The sequence below is a fragment of the Ranitomeya variabilis genome, chromosome 1 (assembly GCF_051348905.1).
Source record: "Ranitomeya variabilis isolate aRanVar5 chromosome 1, aRanVar5.hap1, whole genome shotgun sequence".
Taxonomy (NCBI): domain Eukaryota; kingdom Metazoa; phylum Chordata; class Amphibia; order Anura; family Dendrobatidae; genus Ranitomeya; species Ranitomeya variabilis.
In genome coordinates this window covers 1,158,211,403-1,158,230,672 of record NC_135232.1, presented here as the reverse complement: position 1 = coordinate 1,158,230,672, position 19,270 = coordinate 1,158,211,403, and the positions used below count along the sequence as shown (strand labels likewise).

The window sequence follows — 19,270 nt, the reverse complement described above, 5'->3', positions numbered from 1 at the left end:
ACATGTTAATCTCTGACAGCAGCATTTAACGTGCTTGAGCTGGAAGCGTCACAAACCTCGCCCACCGCAGCAGAACAGCCCGGGGTCTGACGGAGACCACTATGGCTGTAATAGCACAAAGCAGGGCGGATCTATGGTCACACTGGGCCTACAGGAGATCCGGGGCGCTGGCCGGACATGTGGGCGCTGGCCGGACATGTGGGCATCGGCCGGACATGTGGGCATCGGCCGGACATGTGGGCATCGGCCGGACATGTGGGCATCGGCCGGACATGTGGGCATCGGCCGGACATGTGGGCATCGGCCGGACATGTGGGCATCGGCCGGACATGTGGGCTACGTGCCTGCCCTAAGCTGAGATGGTCGGGGGTCTCATAGTAATACATGCTTGCCTTCAACCGTAGCTGCGCCCCCCACCACACACTTCTGGGAGGTCGGCCCTGTTTTATGAGGACGGGTGTGGGTGTAATCCTCATTATTATACATGGCGCCGAGTAGCAAAAGAAGAAAACCGGCTCCCCAGAGTGTGACTGTGCAGGAACAATAAAGCTTGATGACTGACGATGACCGACGCCTCTGGTCGCTGTGGCAGCCGTAGCCATGGCTGCATGTAAACAATGTGTGTCTGGAGCCGGAGAGCAGCGGGCGGGAGGCGCGATGGCCGCAGCCGGGGACTTCGATGAGCAGAACCTGCAGGAGCTCTACAGCTGGGTGGACAAGATCCCGCTGTCCCGGCCCAAGAGGAACCTGAGCCGGGACTTCAGCGATGGAGGTGGGAGCGGGGCCCCCGGCTGGGAAAGGGCGCACTGCGCATGTCACTGTTATTATGGGGGCACTGTGGATATCACTGTTATTATGGGGGCACTGTGGATATCACTGTTATTATGGGAGCACTGTGGATATCACTGTTATTATGGGGGCACTGTGTATATCACTGTTATTATGGGGGCACTGTGGATATCGCTGTTATTATGGGGGCACTGTGGATATCACTGTTATTATGGGGGCACTGTGGATATCGCTGTTATTATGGGGGCACTGTGGATATCACTGTTATTATGGGGGCACTGTGTATATCACTGTTATTATGGGGCACTGTGGATATCACTGTTATTATGGGGCACTGTGGATATCGCTGTTATTATGGGGGCACTGTGGATATCACTGTTATTATGGGGGCACTGTGTATATCACTGTTATTATGGGGCACTGTGGATATCACCGTTATTATGGGGCACTGTGGATATCGCTGTTATTATGGGAGCACTGTGGATATCACTGTTATTATGGGGGCACTGGATATCACTGTTATTATGGGGGCACTGTGGATATCACTGTTATTATGGGGGCACTGTGGATATCACTGTTATTATGGGGGCACTGTGTATATCACTGTTATTATGGGGCACTGTGGATATCACCGTTATTATGGGGCACTGTGGATATCGCTGTTATTATGGGAGCACTGTGGATATCACTGTTATTATGGGGGCACTGGATATCACTGTTATTATGGGGGCACTGTGGATATCACTGTTATTATGGGGGCACTGTGGATATCACTGTTATTATGGGGGCACTGTGGATATCACTGTTATTATGGGGCACTGTGGATATCACTGTTATTATGGGGCACTGTGGATATCACTGTTATTATGGGGGCACTGTGTATATCACTGTTATTATGGGGGCACTGTGGATATCACTGTTATTATGGGGGCACTGTGGATATCACTGTTATTATGGGGGCACTGTGGATATCGCTGTTATTATGGGGGCACTGTGGATATCACTGTTATTATGGGGGCACTGTGTATATCACTGTTATTATGGGGCACTGTGGATATCACTGTTATTATGGGGCACTGTGGATATCGCTGTTATTATGGGGGCACTGTGGATATCACTGTTATTATGGGGGCACTGTGTATATCACTGTTATTATGGGGCACTGTGGATATCACCGTTATTATGGGGCACTGTGGATATCGCTGTTATTATGGGGGCACTGGATATCACTGTTATTATGGGGGCACTGTGGATATCACTGTTATTATGGGGACACTGTGGATATCACTGTTATTATGGGAGCACTGTGGATATCACTGTTATTATGGGGCACTGTGGATATCACTGTTATTATGGGGACACTGTGGATATCGCTGTTATTATGGGGACACTGTGGATATCACTGTTATTATGGGGGCACTGTGGATATCACTGTTATTATGGGGACACTGTGGATATTGCTGTTATTATGGGGGCACTGTGGATATCACTGTTATTATGGGAGCACTGTGGATATCACTGTTATTATGGGGGCACTGTGGATATCGCTGTTATTATGGGGGCACTGTGGATATCACTGTTATTATGGGGGCACTGTGTATATCACTGTTATTATGGGGCACTGTGGATATCACTGTTATTATGGGGCACTGTGGATATCACTGTTATTATGGGGACACTGTGGATATCACTGTTATTATGGGAGCACTGTGGATATCACTGTTATTATGGGGCACTGTGGATATCACTGTTATTATGGGGACACTGTGGATATCGCTGTTATTATGGGGACACTGTGGATATCACTGTTATTATGGGGGCACTGTGGATATCACTGTTATTATGGGGACACTGTGGATATCACTGTTATTATGGGGGCACTGTGGATATCACTGTTATTATGGGGGCACTGTGGATATCACTGTTATTATGGGGCACTGTGGATATCACTGTTATTATGGGGCACTGTGGATATCGCTGTTATTATGGGGCACTGTGGATATCGCTGTTATTATGGGGGCACTGTGGATATCACTGTTATTATGGGGGCACTGTGGATATCACTGTTATTATGGGGGCACTGTGGATATCACTGTTATTATGGGGGCACTGTGGATATCACTGTTATTATGGGGCACTGTGGATATCACTGTTATTATGGGGGCACTGTGGATATCACTATTATGGGGGCACTGTGGATATCTGTTATTATGGGGGCACTGTGGATATCGCTGTTATTATGGGGGCACTGTGGATATCTGTTATTATGGGGCACTGTGGATATGACTGTTATTATGGGGGCACTGTGGATATCACTGTTATTATGGGGACACTGTGGATATCACTGTTATTATGGGGACACTGTGGATATCACTGTTATTATGGGGGCACTGTGGATATCACTGTTATTATGGGGCACTGTGGATATCACTGTTATTATGGGGCACTGTGGATATCACTGTTATTATGGGGCACTGTGGATATCACTGTTATTATGGGGGCACTGTGGATATCACTGTTATTATGGGGCACTGTGGATATCACTGTTATTATGGGGGCACTGTGGATATCACTGTTATTATGGGGGCACTGTGGATATCACTGTTATTATGGGGACACTGTGGATATCACTGTTATTATGGGGACACTGTGGATATCACTGTTATTATGGGGCACTGTGGATATCACTGTTATTATGGGGCACTGTGGATATCACTGTTATTATGGGGCACTGTGGATATCACTGTTATTATGGGGCACTGTGGATATCACTGTTATTATGGGGGCACTGTGGATATCACTGTTATTATGGGGGCACTGTGGATATCACTGTTATTATGGGGGGCACTGTGGATATCACTGTTATTATGGGGGCACTGTGGATATCACTGTTATTATGGGGGCACTGTGGATATCACTGTTATTATGGGGCACTGTGGATATCACTGTTATTATGGGGGCACTGTGGATATCACTGTTATTATGGGGGCACTGTGGATATCACTGTTATTATGGGGGCACTGTGGATATCACTGTTATTATGGGGGTACTGTGGATATCACTGTTATTATGGGGGCACTGTGGATATCACTGTTATTATGGGGGCACTGTGGATATCACTGTTATTATGGGGGCACTGTGGATATCACTATTATGGGGGCACTGTGTATATCACTGTTATTATGGGGGCACTGTGGATATCACTGTTATTATGGGGGCACTGTGGATATCACTATTATTATGGGGGCACTGTGGATATCACTGTTATTATGGGGGCACTGTGGATATCGCTGTTATTATGGGGACACTGTGGATATCACTGTTATTATGGGGACACTGTGGATATCACTGTTATTATGGGGACACTGGATATCACTGTTATTATGGGGCACTGTGGATATCACTGTTATTATGGAGCACTGTGGATATCACTGTTATTATGGGGGCACTGTGGATATCACTGTTATTATGGGGACACTGGATATCACTGTTATTATGGGGACACTGGATATCACTGTTATTATGGGGCACTGTGGATATCACTGTTATTATGGAGCACTGTGGATATCACTGTTATTATGGGGGCACTGTGGATATCACTGTTATTATGGGAGCACTGTGGATATCACTGTTATTATGGGGGCACTGTGGATATCGCTGTTATTATGGGGGCACTGTGGATATCGCTGTTATTATGGGGCACTGTGGATATCGCTGTTATTATGGGGCACTGTGGATATCGCTGTTATTATGGGAGCACTGTGGATATCGCTGTTATTATGGGAGCACTGTGGATATCGCTGTTATTATGGGGGCACTGTGGATATCACTGTTATTATGGGGGCACTGTGGATATCACTGTTATTATGGGGGCACTGTGGATATCACTGTTATTATGGGGGCACTGTGGATATCACTGTTATTATGGGGGCACTGTGGATATCACTGTTATTATGGGGGCACTGTGGATGTTACTGTTATTATGGGGGCACTGTGGATGTTACTGTTATTATGGGGGCACTGTGGATGTCACTGTTATTATGGGGGCACTGTGGATATCACTGTTATTATGGGGGCACTGTGGATATCACTGTTATTATGGGGGTACTGTGGATATCACTGTTATTATGGGGGCACTGTGGATGTTACTGTTATTATGGGGGCACTGTGGATATCACTGTTATTATGGGGGCACTGTGGATATCGCTGTTATTATGGGGCACTGTGGATATCACTGTTATTATGGAGCACTGTGGATATCACTGTTATTATGGGGGCACTGTGGATATCGCTGTTATTATGGGGGCACTGTGGAAATCGCTGTTATTATGGGGGCACTGTGGATATCGCTGTTATTATGGGGGCACTGTGGATATCACTGTTATTATGGGGGCACTGTGGATATCACTGTTATTATGGGGACACTGTGGATATCACTGTTATTATGTGTTATTATGGGGGCACTGTGGATATCACTGTTATTATGGGGACACTGTGGATATCACTGTTATTATGTGTTATTATGGGGGCACTGTGGATGTTGCTGTTATTATGGGGGCACTGTGGATATCGCTGTTTTTATGGGGGCACTGTGGATGTTGCTGTTATTATGGGGGTTTATCGGCGCACTGATCTGTAATAACAATATAATGTCTCTGTCCTCACAGTATTAACTGCAGAAGTCGTCAAACATTATTTTCCCAAACTGGTGGAGATGCACAACTACGTCCCGGCCAACTCCTCCCAGCAGAAGCTCAGTAACTGGAGCACCCTGAATAGGTGGGCCCCTCCAGGTCCATGTTCCCGGCGGCGCCTCTGTGCCCTGCTCTGTTTTCATTACTGCTCCTCCTCCTCTCTCTACTTCTCCAATCCCTGTCATTTCTCTAGTGGGCGGGGTGTTCCCTGTGTGCTCTAAGCCAATCGGCAGCCTACTCCTCCCCTCTCTCAGGCTCAGACCCTGCAGCTTCATCCCCCCCTTTTCTTCCTCTTCAGTTAGTTTATTTTTTGCCTTTAGATATAAACAATGTTTCCATTCACTGACAGTAAGCAGAGAATATTCCTTCTTCTGCCTCAGGAAAGTTCTGAGTAAGATGAGCTTCTCCGTGCCGGACGACGTGGTGCGCAGGATCGTGCAGTGCTCCCCGGGGGTGGTGGAGCTCGTCCTCTGCACCCTGAGACAGAAGATCGAGGAGCGGCAGCGGCAGAGCGAGCAGGTGAGGATGATGGGAGTAATAGCAGTAGACTGTGAGCTCCTGGGGTCGGGGATGATGGGAGTGATTGTAGGACACAGCGTGACATCTGACCTTTATTTCCTCGCAGGAGTCGAGTCCGTGCTCAGAGCCGAATAACCTCCCAGACTCAGGTAATGGCGGCCGTCACTCCGGTGTTGGCGGAGTCATGTGATCCGTGTACAAGTGTAAAGATGTCTACACAGTACTGAGGCAGCGTGACATTGTGTCTCCGCACACAGCCAGAGCTGTGACACTTCACATCCAGAGCAGCACTCCTAGATCTGCTATTATATAACGTCTTATACTCTAATCACATCCAGAGCAGCACTCCTAAATCTGCTATTATATAATGTCAAATACTCTAATCACATCCAGAGCAGCACTCATAGTTCTACTATTATATTACATCTTATACCATAATCACATCCAGAGCAGCACTCATAGTTCTACTATTATATTACATCTTATACCATAATCACATCCAGAGCAGCACTCATAGTTCTGCACAGTAGGTTACATGTCAGATTTATGGGACGTTAAGGGTCAAACACGCCTGAATCCATCCAATCACACGTCTCCTAATCTTCCTTATATCCCAGGTTATGCAACAAAGCAGAATAGCAACGGCGGAGACAAGGCGGACGCTGGGAGGTGGGTGACAACAGCGAAACAACAGAGAGGAGGCGCCTGTGTGATTACAATGTTATACTATAGGGATGGCGAGGATTATTATCCTCACTATTATATTATAACATTCTGTTTCTATGGTGACGAGGATTGTTATCCTCTCTATTAAATTATAATGTTCTCTTCCTATGGTGACGAGGATTGTTATCATCACTATTATAACATTCTGTTCCTATGGTGACGAGGATTGTTATCCTCACTATTATATTATAACATTCTGTTTCTATGGTGATGAGGATCGTTATCATCACTATTATAACATTCTGTTCCTATGGTGACGAGGATTGTTATCCTCACTATTATATTATAGCGTTCTGTTCCTATGGTGATGAGGATTATTATCCTCACTAGTATATTATAGCGTTCTGTTCCTATGGTGACGAGGATTATTATCATCACTATTATAACATTCTGTTGCTATGGCGATTATTATATTATTTGATGTAATAACCTCTTGGTCTCGCCGCCCGCAGTAAAGCCTCGCAGGGTTATGCTCAGGTCGCCCACCCTGACTCCAGCGTCCGGATCCAGCTGGCAGAGAAGGAGCGGGCGCTGATGGTCTCCCTGGAAACCGTTCAGGTAAGGACAACTCCCAGCATCCCTCGCCCGTGCCCAGCATACCTCCCATGGCTCTTACCATTATATGTAGACTCTACATCCAATAGTCCAGAAGGTCATCCTTTACTCCAGAGCTGTATTCATAGTTCTGTGCTGAAATATCCCTGAGTTCATCGCTTGTTCAATCACAAAACCACTTTCCCCAAGGTTATAGGAGGTCAAAGGAGCTGGTGGGGAGTCCCGGAAGAGCAGCTGGTGGGGAGTCCCGGAAGAGCAGCTGGTTGGGAGTCCCTGAAGAGCAGCTGGTTGGGAGTCCCTGAAGAGCAGCTGGTTGGGAGTCCCTGAAGAGCAGCTGGTTGGGAGTCCCTGAAGAGCAGCTGGTTGGGAGTCCCTGAAGAGCAGCTGGTTGGGAGTCCCTGAAGAGCAGCTGGTGGGGAGTCCCGGAAGAGCAGCTGGTGGGGAGTCCCGGAAGAGCAGCTGGTGGGGAGTCCCGGAAGAGCAGCTGCTGACTGTTTTTATTGTGAAAATTAAAAATGGAACATACAGTTGTGACAAAGTTCTGAGACACAACTGTCGGGTTTCACACATTTTACGGTTTCAGTTTTTAGAGTGGAAATTTGTAGTCACTTCAGCTTGTTAAGAAGAATAGCAAGGACAAGTCAGCTGATGTCACTCTGTCAGGCTGACTGGTGCCTGAAAACATTGTCTTCTCCTGATAACCAAGGAAACCTCCAAGGAAACAGTCATCATTGCTTTACAGGCAAGGACATTGCTGCTTGTAAGATGGCACCTAAATCAGCCATTAACTGAATCTTCAAGAAGCTCAAACAGAGAGGTTCAATAGCTGTGAAGTAGGGTTGAGGGCATCCAAGAGAATCCAGAAAGTGCCAGGATGTCTCCTAAAGAGAAATTAGCTCCTCGAGTGCAGAGCTTGCCCTGGCATGGCAGCCGGGAGGTGTTAGTCCATCAGGGCGGTGGAGGCGGCCAGGCGGGAAGAAGGGAAGTAAAGAAGCCGCTGACAGACTGACACTCTGCACGAAGCGGGAGGACGGGGGTCACATTGTGTTCTCTGACGTCTGAAGATGACGCTGCCATGAGTCCTCTGTCTGTAAGCAGTAAAGCCCCCTGAGATCATCCATGGAGTCACTCACATTGTGTGGGGGCTTCTCATCCATGGAGGGGTCACTCACAATGTGTGGGGGCTCCTCATCCATGGAGGGGATCACTCACAATGTGTGGGGGCTTCTCATCCATGGAGGGGGTCACTCACAATGTGTGGGGGCTTCTCATCCATGGAGGGGGTCACTCACATTGTGTGGGGGCTTCTCATCCATGGAGTGATCACTCACAATGTGCGGGGGCTTCTCATCCATGGAGAGGGACACTCACAATGTGTGGGGGCTTCTCATCATGGAGGGGGTCATTCACAATGTGTGGGGGCTTCTCATCCATGGAGGGGATCACTCACAATGTGTGGGGGCTTCTCATCCATGGAGGGGGTCACTCACAATGTGCGGGGGCTTCTCATCATGGAGGGGGTCATTCACAATGTGTGGGGGCTTCTCATCCATGGAGGGGGTCACTCACAATGTGCGGGGGCTTCTCATCCATGGAGGGGGTCACTCACAATGTGCGGGGGCTTCTCATCCATGGAGGGGATCACTCACAATGTGTGGGGGCTTCTCATCCATGGAGGGGGTCACTCACAATGTGTGTGGGGTTTCTCCTCCATGGAGGGGTCACTCACAATGTGTGGGGGCTCCTCATCCATGGAGGGGATCACTCACAATGTGTGGGGGCTTCTCATCATGGAGGGGGTCATTCACAATGTGTGGGGGCTTCTCATCCATGGAGGGGATCACTCACAATGTGTGGGGGCTTCTCATCCATGGAGGGGTCACTCACAATGTGTGGGGGCTTCTCATCCATGGAGGGGATCACTCACAATGTGTGGGGGCTTCTCATCCATGGAGGGGGTCACTCACGATGTGTGGGGGCTTCTCATCCATGGAGGGGATCACTCACAATGTGTGGGGGCTTCTAATCCATGGAGGGGATCACTCACAATGTGCGGGGGCTTCTCATCCATGTAGGGGATCATTCACAATGTGTGGGGGCTTCTCATCCATGGAGGGGATCACTCACAATGTGCGGGGGCTTCTCATCCATGGAGGGGGTCATTCACAATGTGTGGGGGCTTCTCATCCATGGAGGGGGTCACTCACAATGTGTGGGGGCTTCTCATCCATGGAGGGGGTCACTCACATTGTGTGGGGGCTTCTCATCCATGGAGTGATCACTCACAATGTGCGGGGGCTTCTCATCCATGGAGGGGGTCACTCACAATGTGTGGGGGCTTCTCATCCATGGAGGGGTCATTCACAATGTGTGGGGGCTTCTCATCCATGGAGTGATCACTCACAATGTGCGGGGGCTTCTCATCCATGGAGGGGGTCACTCACAATGTGCGGGGGCTTCTCATCCATGGAGGGGGTCACTCACAATGTGTGGGGGCTTCTCATCCATGGAGGGGGTCACTCACATTGTGTGGGGGGCTTCTCATCCATGGAGTGATCACTCACAATGTGCGGGGGCTTCTCATCCATGGAGGGGGTCACTCACAATGTGTGGGGGCTTCTCATCCATGGAGGGGGTCATTCACAATGTGTGGGGGCTTCTCATCCATGGAGGGGATCACTCACAATGTGTGGGGGCTTCTCATCCATGGAGGGGTCACTCACAATGTGTGGGGGCTTCTCATCCATGGAGGGGATCACTCACAATGTGCGGGGGCTTCCCATCCATGAAGGGGATCACTCACAATGTGTGGGGGCTTCTCATCCATGGAGGGGGTCACTCACAATGTGTGGAGGCTTCTCATCCATGGAGGGGGTCACTCACAATGTGCGGGGGCTTCTCATCCATGGAGGGGATCACTCACAATGTGTGGGGGCTTCTCATCCATGGAGGGGTCACTCACAATGTGTGGGGGCTTCTCATCCATGGAGGGGATCACTCACAATGTGCGGGGGCTTCTCATCCATGGAGGGGATCACTCACAATGTGTGGGGGCTTCTCATCCATGGAGTGATCACTCACAATGTGCGGGGGCTTCTCATCCATGGAGGGGGTCACTCACAATGTGCGGGGGCTTCTCATCCATGGAGGGGGTCACTCACAATATGCGGGGGCTTCTCATCCATGGAGGGGATCACTCACAATGTGTGGGGGCTTCTCATCCATGGAGTGATCACTCACAATGTGCGGGGGCTTCTCATCCATGGAGGGGGTCACTCACAATGTGCGGGGGCTTCTCATCCATGGAGGGGGTCACTCACAATGTGCGGGGGCTTCTCATCCATGGAGGGGGGTCACTAACAATGTGTGGGGGCTTCTCATCCATGGAGGGGGTCACTCACAATATGCGGGGGCTTCTCATCCATGGAGGGGGTCATTCACAATGTGTGGGGGCTTCTCATCCATGGAGGGGGTCACTCACAATGTGTGGGGGCTTCTCATCCATGGGGGGGTCACTCACAATGTGTGGGGGCTTCTCATCCATGGAGGGATCACTCACAATGTGCGGGGGCTTCTCATCCATGGGGGGGTCACTCACAATGTGTGGGGGCTTCTCATCCATGGAGGGGGTCACTCACAATGTGTGGGGGCTTCTCATCCATGGGGGGGTCACTCACAATGTGTGGAGGCTTCTCATCCATGGAGGGGGTCACTCACAATGTGCGGGGGCTTCTCATCCATGGAGGGGGTCACTCACAATGTGTGGAGGCTTCTCATCCATGGAGGGATCACTCACAATGTGCGGGGGCTTCTCATCCATGGAGGGGTCACTCACAATGTGTGGGGGCTTCTCATCCATGGAGGGGGTCACTCACAATGTGTGGAGGCTTCTCATCCATGGAGGGGATCACTCACAATGTGTGGAGGCTTCTCATCCATGGAGGGGTCACTCACAATGTGTGGGGGCTTCTCATCCATGGAGGGGATCACTCACAATGTGTGGGGGCTTCTCATCCATGGAGGGGGTCACTCACAATGTGCGGGGGCTTCTCATCCATGGAGGGGTCACTCACAATGTGTGGGGGCTTCTCATACATGGAGGGGATCACTCACAATGTGTGGGGGCTTCTCATCCATGGAGGGGATCACTCACAATGTGTGGGGCCTTCTCATCCATGGAGGGGGTCACTCACAATGTGTGGGGGCTTCTCATCCATGGAGGGATCACTCACAATGTGTGGGGGCTTCTCATCCATGTAGGGGATCACTCACAATGTGTGGGGGCTTCTCATCCATGGAGGGGGTCACTCACAATGTGCGGGGGCTTCTCATCCATGGAGGGGTCACTCACAATGTGTGGGGGCTTCTCATACATGGAGGGGATCACTCACAATGTGTGGGGGCTTCTCATCCATGGAGGGGATCACTCACAATGTGTGGAGGCTTCTCATCCATGGAGGGGGTCACTCACAATGTGCGGGGGCTTCTCATCCATGGAGGGGATCACTCACAGTGTGCGGAGGCTTCTCATACATGGAGGGGGTCACTCACAATGTGCGGGGACTTCTCATCCATGGAGGGGTCACTCACAATGTGTGGGGGCTTCTCATACATGGAGGGGATCACTCACAATGTGTGGGGGCTTCTCATCCATGGAGGGGTCACTCACAATGTGTGGGGGCTTCTCATCCATGGAGGGGGTCACTCACAATGTGTGGAGGCTTCTCATCCATGGAGGGGATCACTCACAATGTGCGGGGGCTTCTCATCCATGGAGGGGGTCACTCACAATGTGCGGGGGCTTCTCATCCATGGAGGGGATCACTCACAATGTGTGGGGGCTTCTCATCTATGGAGGGGGTTACTCACAATGTGTGGGGGCTTCTCATCCATGGAGGGGGTCACTCACAATGTGTGGAGGCTTCTCATCCATGGAGGGGTCACTCACAATGTGCGGGGGCTTCTCATCCATGGAGGGGGTCACTCACAATGTGTGGGGGCTTCTCATCCATGGGGGGGTCACTCACAATGTGTGGAGGCTTCTCATCCATGGAGGGGGTCACTCACAATGTGCGGGGGCTTCTCATCCATGGAGGGGGTCACTCACAATGTGTGGAGGCTTCTCATCCATGGAGGGATCACTCACAATGTGCGGGGGCTTCTCATCCATGGAGGGGTCACTCACAATGTGTGGGGGCTTCTCATACATGGAGGGGATCACTCACAATGTGTGGGGGCTTCTCATCCATGTAGGGGGTCACTCACAATGTGTGGAGGCTTCTCATCCATGGAGGGATCACTCACAATGTGCGGGGGCTTCTCATCCATGGGGGGGTCATTCACAATGTGTGGGGGCTTCTCATCCATGGAGTGATCACTCACAATGTGCGGGGGCTTCTCATCCATGGAGGGGGTCACTCACAATGTGTGGGGGCTTCTCATCCATGGAGGGGGTCACTCACAATGTGTGGGGGCTTCTCATCCATGGAGGGGATCACTCACAATGTGTGGGGGCTTCTCATCCATGGAGGGGTCACTCACAATGTGTGGGGGCTTCTCATCCATGGAGGGGGTCACTCACAATGTGTGGAGGCTTCTCATCCATGGAGGGGATCACTCACAATGTGCGGGGGCTTCTCATCCATGGAGGGGGTCACTCACAATGTGCGGGGGCTTCTCATCCATGGAGGGGGTCACTCACAATGTGTGGGGGCTTCTCATCCATGGAGGATCACTCACAATGTGTGGGGGCTTCTCATCCATGGAGGGGATCACTCACAATGTGCGGGGGCTTCTCATCCATGGAGGGGATCACTCACAATGTGTGGGGGCTTCTCATCCATGGAGGGGGTCACTCACAATGTGTGGGGGCTTCTCATCCATGGAGGATCACTCACAATGTGTGGGGGCTTCTCAGCCATGGAGGGGGTCACTCACAATGTGTGGGGGCTTCTCCTCCATGGAGGGGATCACTCACAATGTGCGGGGGCTTCTCATCCATGGAGGGGATCACTCACAATGTGTGGAGGCTTCTCATCCATGGAGGGGGTCACTCACAATGTGTGGGGGCTTCTCCTCCATGGAGGGGATCACTCACAATGTGTGGAGGCTTCTCATCCATGGAGGGGGTCACTCACAATGTGTGGGGGCTTCTCATCCATGTAGGGGGTCACTCACAATGTGTGGGGGCTTCTCATCCATGTAGGGGGTCACTCACAATGTGCGGGGGCCTCTCATCCATGGAGGGGATCACTCACAATGTGCGGGGGCTTCTCAGCCATGGAGGGGGTCACTCACAATGTGCGGGGGCTTCTCATCCATGGAGGGGGTCACTCACAATGTGTGGAGGCTTCTCATCCATGGAGGGGGTCACTCACAATGTGTGGGGGCTTCTCATCCATGTAGGGGGTCACTCACAATGTGTGGAGGCTTCTCATCCATGGAGGGGGTCACTCACAATGTGTGGGGGCTTCTCATCCATGGAGGGGGTCACTCACAATGTGTGGGGGCTTCTCATCCATGGAGGGGGTCACTCACAATGTGTGGAGGCTTCTCATCCATGGAGGGGATCACTCACAATATGCGGGAGCTTCTCATCCATGGAGGGGGTCACTCACAATGTGTGGGGGCTTCTCATCCATGGAGGGGATCACTCACAATGTGCGGGGGCTTCTCATCCATGGAGGGGGTCAGACACAATGTGCGGGGGCTTCTCATCCATGGAGGGGGTCACTCACAATGTGCGGGGGCTTCTCATCCATGGAGGGGATCACTCACAATGTGCGGGGGCTTCTCATCCATGGAGGGATTGTCTCCCATCATCCAGGACAATGCGGTGATGATGCTTTTCACAGCATGATAGAGATCAGGTCACATGGGAAAGTGAGGACATAGTGGCCGGGGAAGAAAACATTGACATTTCTGGTCCACGGACAGCCACGAGCATAATTGTATTTTATTGGGATTTTATGTGTTCTCAGGCCTAAATAACACGTATTTGTGAAGTGTAAAGGAAATTATACGAGGTTTACTCAATATTACAAAATTATAAATGTGAAAACTGTTCTGTGCATCTGTATTCAGCCCCCTGTAACCTGATCTCCTTAGTGTAGCTGGGGTTTGGTTCAGGGGGCGCCAATCTTCTGAGTGGCCCCTAACGAGGTAACCCTGATTACAGCTAATAGTGGAGGAGAACCTCAGCAGATGAAGATAATCTCTATATAACGACCTACGTGGATATTACCGCCATATGGTCAGTGGTAGATACCAGCCCTACAGAACATATAGCAGATCACAGCGCAGTTACAGATGGTGACTTACTGCTGACGTTCTTTCTGGTGGAATCGGTCACTTTTCCCGTCTTTTCCATCTGGCCCAGACCGACATGACGACTTCTCCACCCAGGACTCGTCTGCAGAGAATACAGCAAAGACACATCTGACTTCTACTACTGCACCTGCTGTGCGGTTCTGTGCACCCTCTAATTTTCCTCCTACTGGAGCCCTAGATTCCTCATTCATTGCACTCATAAAGTATTATGTCAACAATAGTGCCCACAAACACTAAGATACCCCCATAGTGCGTTCCTCCCAGTGCCCTCCTCTCACACCGTATGATGCCCCTACTGTACCCCACTCCGCAACTGTCCCAGAAAAGTATGGTGACCCCAGCACAGCATGATCCCCCAACTGTCACCCCGACAGCCCTCCATGTAGTATAATGGCCCCACACTTCTCCACACTGTATATTGCCCCCACATAGTATGATGGACCCTGCACAAACTTTCACACTGTATAATTGTCTGCATAGTTTAAAGACTCCCACGCAATCCTTCAAATACTATAATAGCCCCACATAGTCCTCCATACAGCATAATGCACGCCATGTAGTATAATGCACCCATGTCCCATATAGTATAATGCACCTCTTGTCCCATACAGTATAATGCACCCCCCCATGGTCCGTACAGTATAATGCACCCCCCCATGGTCCGTACAGTATAATGCACCCCCCCATGGTCCGTACAGTATAATGCACCCCCCCATGGTCCGTACAGTATAATGCACCCCCCCATGGTCCGTACAGTATAATGCACCCCCCCATGGTCCGTACAGTATAATGCACCCCCCCATGGTCCGTACAGTATAATGCACCCCCCCATGGTCCGTACAGTATAATGCACCCCCCATGGTCCGTACAGTATAATGCACCCTCCAATAGTCCATACAGTATAATGCACACCCCATGGTCCATACAGTATAATGCACCCCCCCATGGTCCGTACAGTATAATGCACCCCCCATGGTCCGTACAGTATAATGCACCCCCCATGGTCCGTACAGTATAATGCACCCCCCCCATGGTCCGTACAGTATAATGCACCCCCCCATGGTCCGTACAGTATAATGCACCCCCCAATAGTCCATACAGTATAAAGCATCCCCCATGGTCCATACAGTATAATACACCCCCCCCCCATGGCCCTGAATACAGTGTTATCTGCACACAGTGTTCTAAAAAACAATAAAATACAATACTCCCCTCTCCTCCCCATTCCTCCGCTGCTCTGGTCTCCGCAGTGCCAGCTTGTCTTCTGAATAGTCGAACATCCCGGCGTACAGGAGGCCATTTAGTGACGTCATCGCGCTGAGACATCAGACACTGAGGAAGAATGACTGGGGATGAAGCAGCGGCTGATTCTCCCTCCTCCAATTTGCTTTCATCTGTATCAGGTCTCGGCAGAACTTGCTGGAGGGGCCCTCCCTATGTCCGCTCTCATACGGCCTCCCCCTGCCGATACAGTTAGAAGTAGCGCAGCTCCGGGTGGACCCCCTCAGGGCTATGAGCCCGGGGCGGCCGCACCCTCTGCCCCTCCGGTAGTTAAACTATCACCTACTAGTGACCAATCGCCTCCGAGGTTTGTGTGAGAACATTAGAGATCAAACAGCATCAAGAAATCCAAGGAGCTCACCAGACCGGTCAGGGATAAAGTGGTGGAGGAGAGGAAAGGAGGGTTAGGTTATAGAAAATAGCCCAAGCTCTGAGCATCTCACGGAGCATGAATTAATCATCCAAAAATGGAAGGATTATGGCTCAACTGAAAACCTACCAAGACACAGCCGTCCACCTAACCTGACATCCCCAGCAAGGAGCGAACTAATGGGAGAAGCAGCCGAGAGGCCCATGGTCACTGGAGGATCCGCAGAGATCCACAGTTCAGAGGGAGAATCTGTCCACAGGACGACTATTAGTCGTGTACTCCACAAATCTGGTCTGTATGGAAGAGGAAATCAATACTGACAATAATGAAAGCCATAAGAAGTCCCAGGTAGGGGACACAGTGAACATGTGGAAGAAGAAGGGGCTCTGCTCAGATCAGTCCATTGGAGAACTTTTTGATCTAAAAGCAAAACACTAGGTGTAGTGGAAAACAACACTGAACATCACCCTGAAAACACCATAGCCACCATCAGACATGGTGGTGGCAGCATCCTGCTGTGGGGAGGCTTTTCGTCAGCAGGGGCAGAGAATCTGTGACAAGACGTGATAATTACTGATCACCGACGTCTCCATCCGATCTCACTGAGCAAAATCCATATGTGCAAAGCTGGATACACAGACCCCAGCAGTAATGGCAGCGAAAGGTGGTCCTATAAAGTATTCATTCAGGGGCTGAATATAAATGCATCTCACAATGTTCAAGTTTATACTTGTAAAATAATTAGAAAACCTTGTATCATTTCCTTTACACGTCACAAATACTTGTTACATAAAATCCCCCAAAAATACATGTAAGTTTCTGGGTGTAATTAAAAAAATGTGGAAAAGTTCACGGGATATGAAGACTTTTCTCTGCACATGTAGATTGTTGCAGCCACCACCAGGGGGCGCCCAGTGCCATCAACCACCAGGGGGCGCCCAGTGCCCATCAACCACCAGGGGGCGCCCAGTGCCCATCAACCACCAGGGGGCGCCCAGTGCCCATCAACCACCAGGGGGCGCCCAGTGCCCATCAACCACCAGGGGGCGCCCAGTACCCATCAACCACCAGGGGGTGCCCAGTACCCATCAACCACCAGGAGGCGCACAGTACCCATCAACCACCAGGGGGCGCCCAGTACCCATCAACCACCAGGGGGCGCACAGTACCCATCAACCACCAGGGGGCGCACAGTACCCATCACTGACAGTGGTTGATCACCAGCATTATTCCATGTCCTGCTCCCTGCGCCTCCCTGTGTAACAAGTATGGCCGCCCTCCATCTATCACCTCCATGTCTCAGATTTTACAGGCGAAGCTGCGGAGAATGGAGCAGCTGCTTCACCTGAAGAACGTCCGAATAGACGACCTGAGCCGCCGCCTGCAGGAGGCCGAGAAGAAGTGACCCCCGGACAAGCTGCCCACCCACCCGTTCCTCCGCCCTGTACAGCACGCTGCGTTACCTGTAGATTATAGTGATTATATATAATATGTTTGTTGGGATTATATATAAATACTGGGATTGTACATACTGGGATTATATATAAATACTGGGATTGTTTATAGATATTGGGATTATACATACTGGGATTATACATACTGTATTTAGGATGTTTTATATTCCCCTTCGCTTCAAGTTTGTTTGTAAATCCCAGCAATAAAGTATTTATTTGATTTTATAAGGTGATCGCCGGCTCACAACTTCAGTCCTCATGCAGATAGTTGTATGTCCCCCCATGCTTTACACTACAACTCTTCTCCCTGATGTCAGTGCTATGGTAGGTGACATCGGATTAGCGCCATCATCTCTTACAATCTGCAGTAATCTGTCGTCCATGTCGGGACTCACAGGGAGGATATTTTTATCCTCCCCACCGCTCACACCAATTTGTCATGAACTGGGGTTGTTTGGTTGCCCCTGGTTCTTTCTGAAGAGGGTTTATCTATATCCCATTTCCAGTTTGGAACTTGCAGCTCTCTGGCGCCCCCCTTACCCTCAGGTCGGTCAGGGTACTGCACCTAGGATAATTAGTTGCCAGAAAGACTGCCTGCTATGTACTGGCTAATGGGCACACTGCAGCGAGGGCAATATAACTACTCCCACTGAGGCGAGAACAATAATTATCAACGCCGTCCGTCACTACCAGGTTTTCCAAACGCACAGGACAAATCAGCTGCCACCAGCTCCGATTTCTTAATAACGGGTCCGGAGTCAACCCAGATTAGTAGCGTAATTCACTACAGAGGACATGAAAGTACGTTATAGAGCAAGGAGAAACGAAGCTAGTAATTTTATATATTTTACTCCAAAAAGGTAGGCCGTGTTTACAAAAGGGTAAAAGGATATTATAAAAGAAGAAAAAGTATCGTATGTACAAACAATTACAAATCAAAAAGGGATTAAAGTTGAAAAAACACAGTTCTCTCATATAATTTCAGATCATGGCAAACCATGTGGCTGGGTGAGGGGCGAACATCAGAATGCATCGGAGCAGCTTGCAGAGCTGCTGTTAGCTCTTTTCCTGGGTAAAACTCAGCTGGGTTAAGATATGCCCTCTGGTCGTGACATCACTGAGTGGGCTGAGTTATGAAATGCACTCCTCTTTTCTCAAAGGGACTGAAGCATACTGAAAGCTCCTGGACATCCCAGCTCGGGGATGGCACCCCGTATAGCGACCACGGCTTGAGCTGGACGTTAATTTGAGCCCAAACATGACGTGGTTATGAGCCCCTGTTAAGCAGCAAATCGTTTCTCCGTTTCCGCTAGGCACTACGCCTAGAAAACGCACTGTGTGATGGCCTGGCTGATGCAGAGGCCAAAAATGTATTTGTCCTGCTTCCAGACCTAAGCTGCGTGATTATATTCCAGTTTAAGAGAACAAAGGGAAGGCCCTCTGGCCATGTGCTTTTTGTAGGCACGCTGGTTTCACATTACAGCTGCATGCAGGGGGGAGGGAGTTGCTTGCAGGCCAAGAGAGAAGAGCTTTCTAGGCAGTGTGAAGAGGGT

The 19,270-nt window shown here is 50.3% G+C and overlaps 1 protein-coding gene across 1 annotated transcript; it reads left to right on the top strand.

Moving 5' to 3' along the window:
• Positions 1 to 467: 467 nt before the first annotated feature.
• On the top strand, positions 468 to 17,945 carry SPEF1 (sperm flagellar 1). Its single transcript, XM_077280375.1, has 7 exons — positions 468 to 772; positions 5,457 to 5,568; positions 5,864 to 6,002; positions 6,109 to 6,151; positions 6,620 to 6,671; positions 7,181 to 7,286; positions 17,567 to 17,945. The coding sequence occupies exons 1-7, from the start codon at positions 601 to 603 to the stop codon at positions 17,666 to 17,668; spliced, it is 726 nt and encodes a 241-aa protein (XP_077136490.1). The 5' UTR covers positions 468 to 600; the 3' UTR covers positions 17,669 to 17,945.
• Positions 17,946 to 19,270: the final 1,325 nt, after the last annotated feature.

What these genes read in the sequence shown, in the direction of transcription:
- SPEF1 (XM_077280375.1), top strand. Translation starts at nt 601, where the DNA reads ATGGCTGCATGTAAACAATGTGTGTCTGGAGCCGGAGAGCAGCGGGCG. An exon ending in GACAAGGCGGACGCTGGGAG is followed by an intron (nt 6,672 to 7,180) that starts GTGGGTGACAAC and finishes CGCCGCCCGCAG; the next exon opens with TAAAGCCTCGCAGGGTTATG. An exon ending in TCTCCCTGGAAACCGTTCAG is followed by an intron (nt 7,287 to 17,566) that starts GTAAGGACAACT and finishes TCCATGTCTCAG; the next exon opens with ATTTTACAGGCGAAGCTGCG.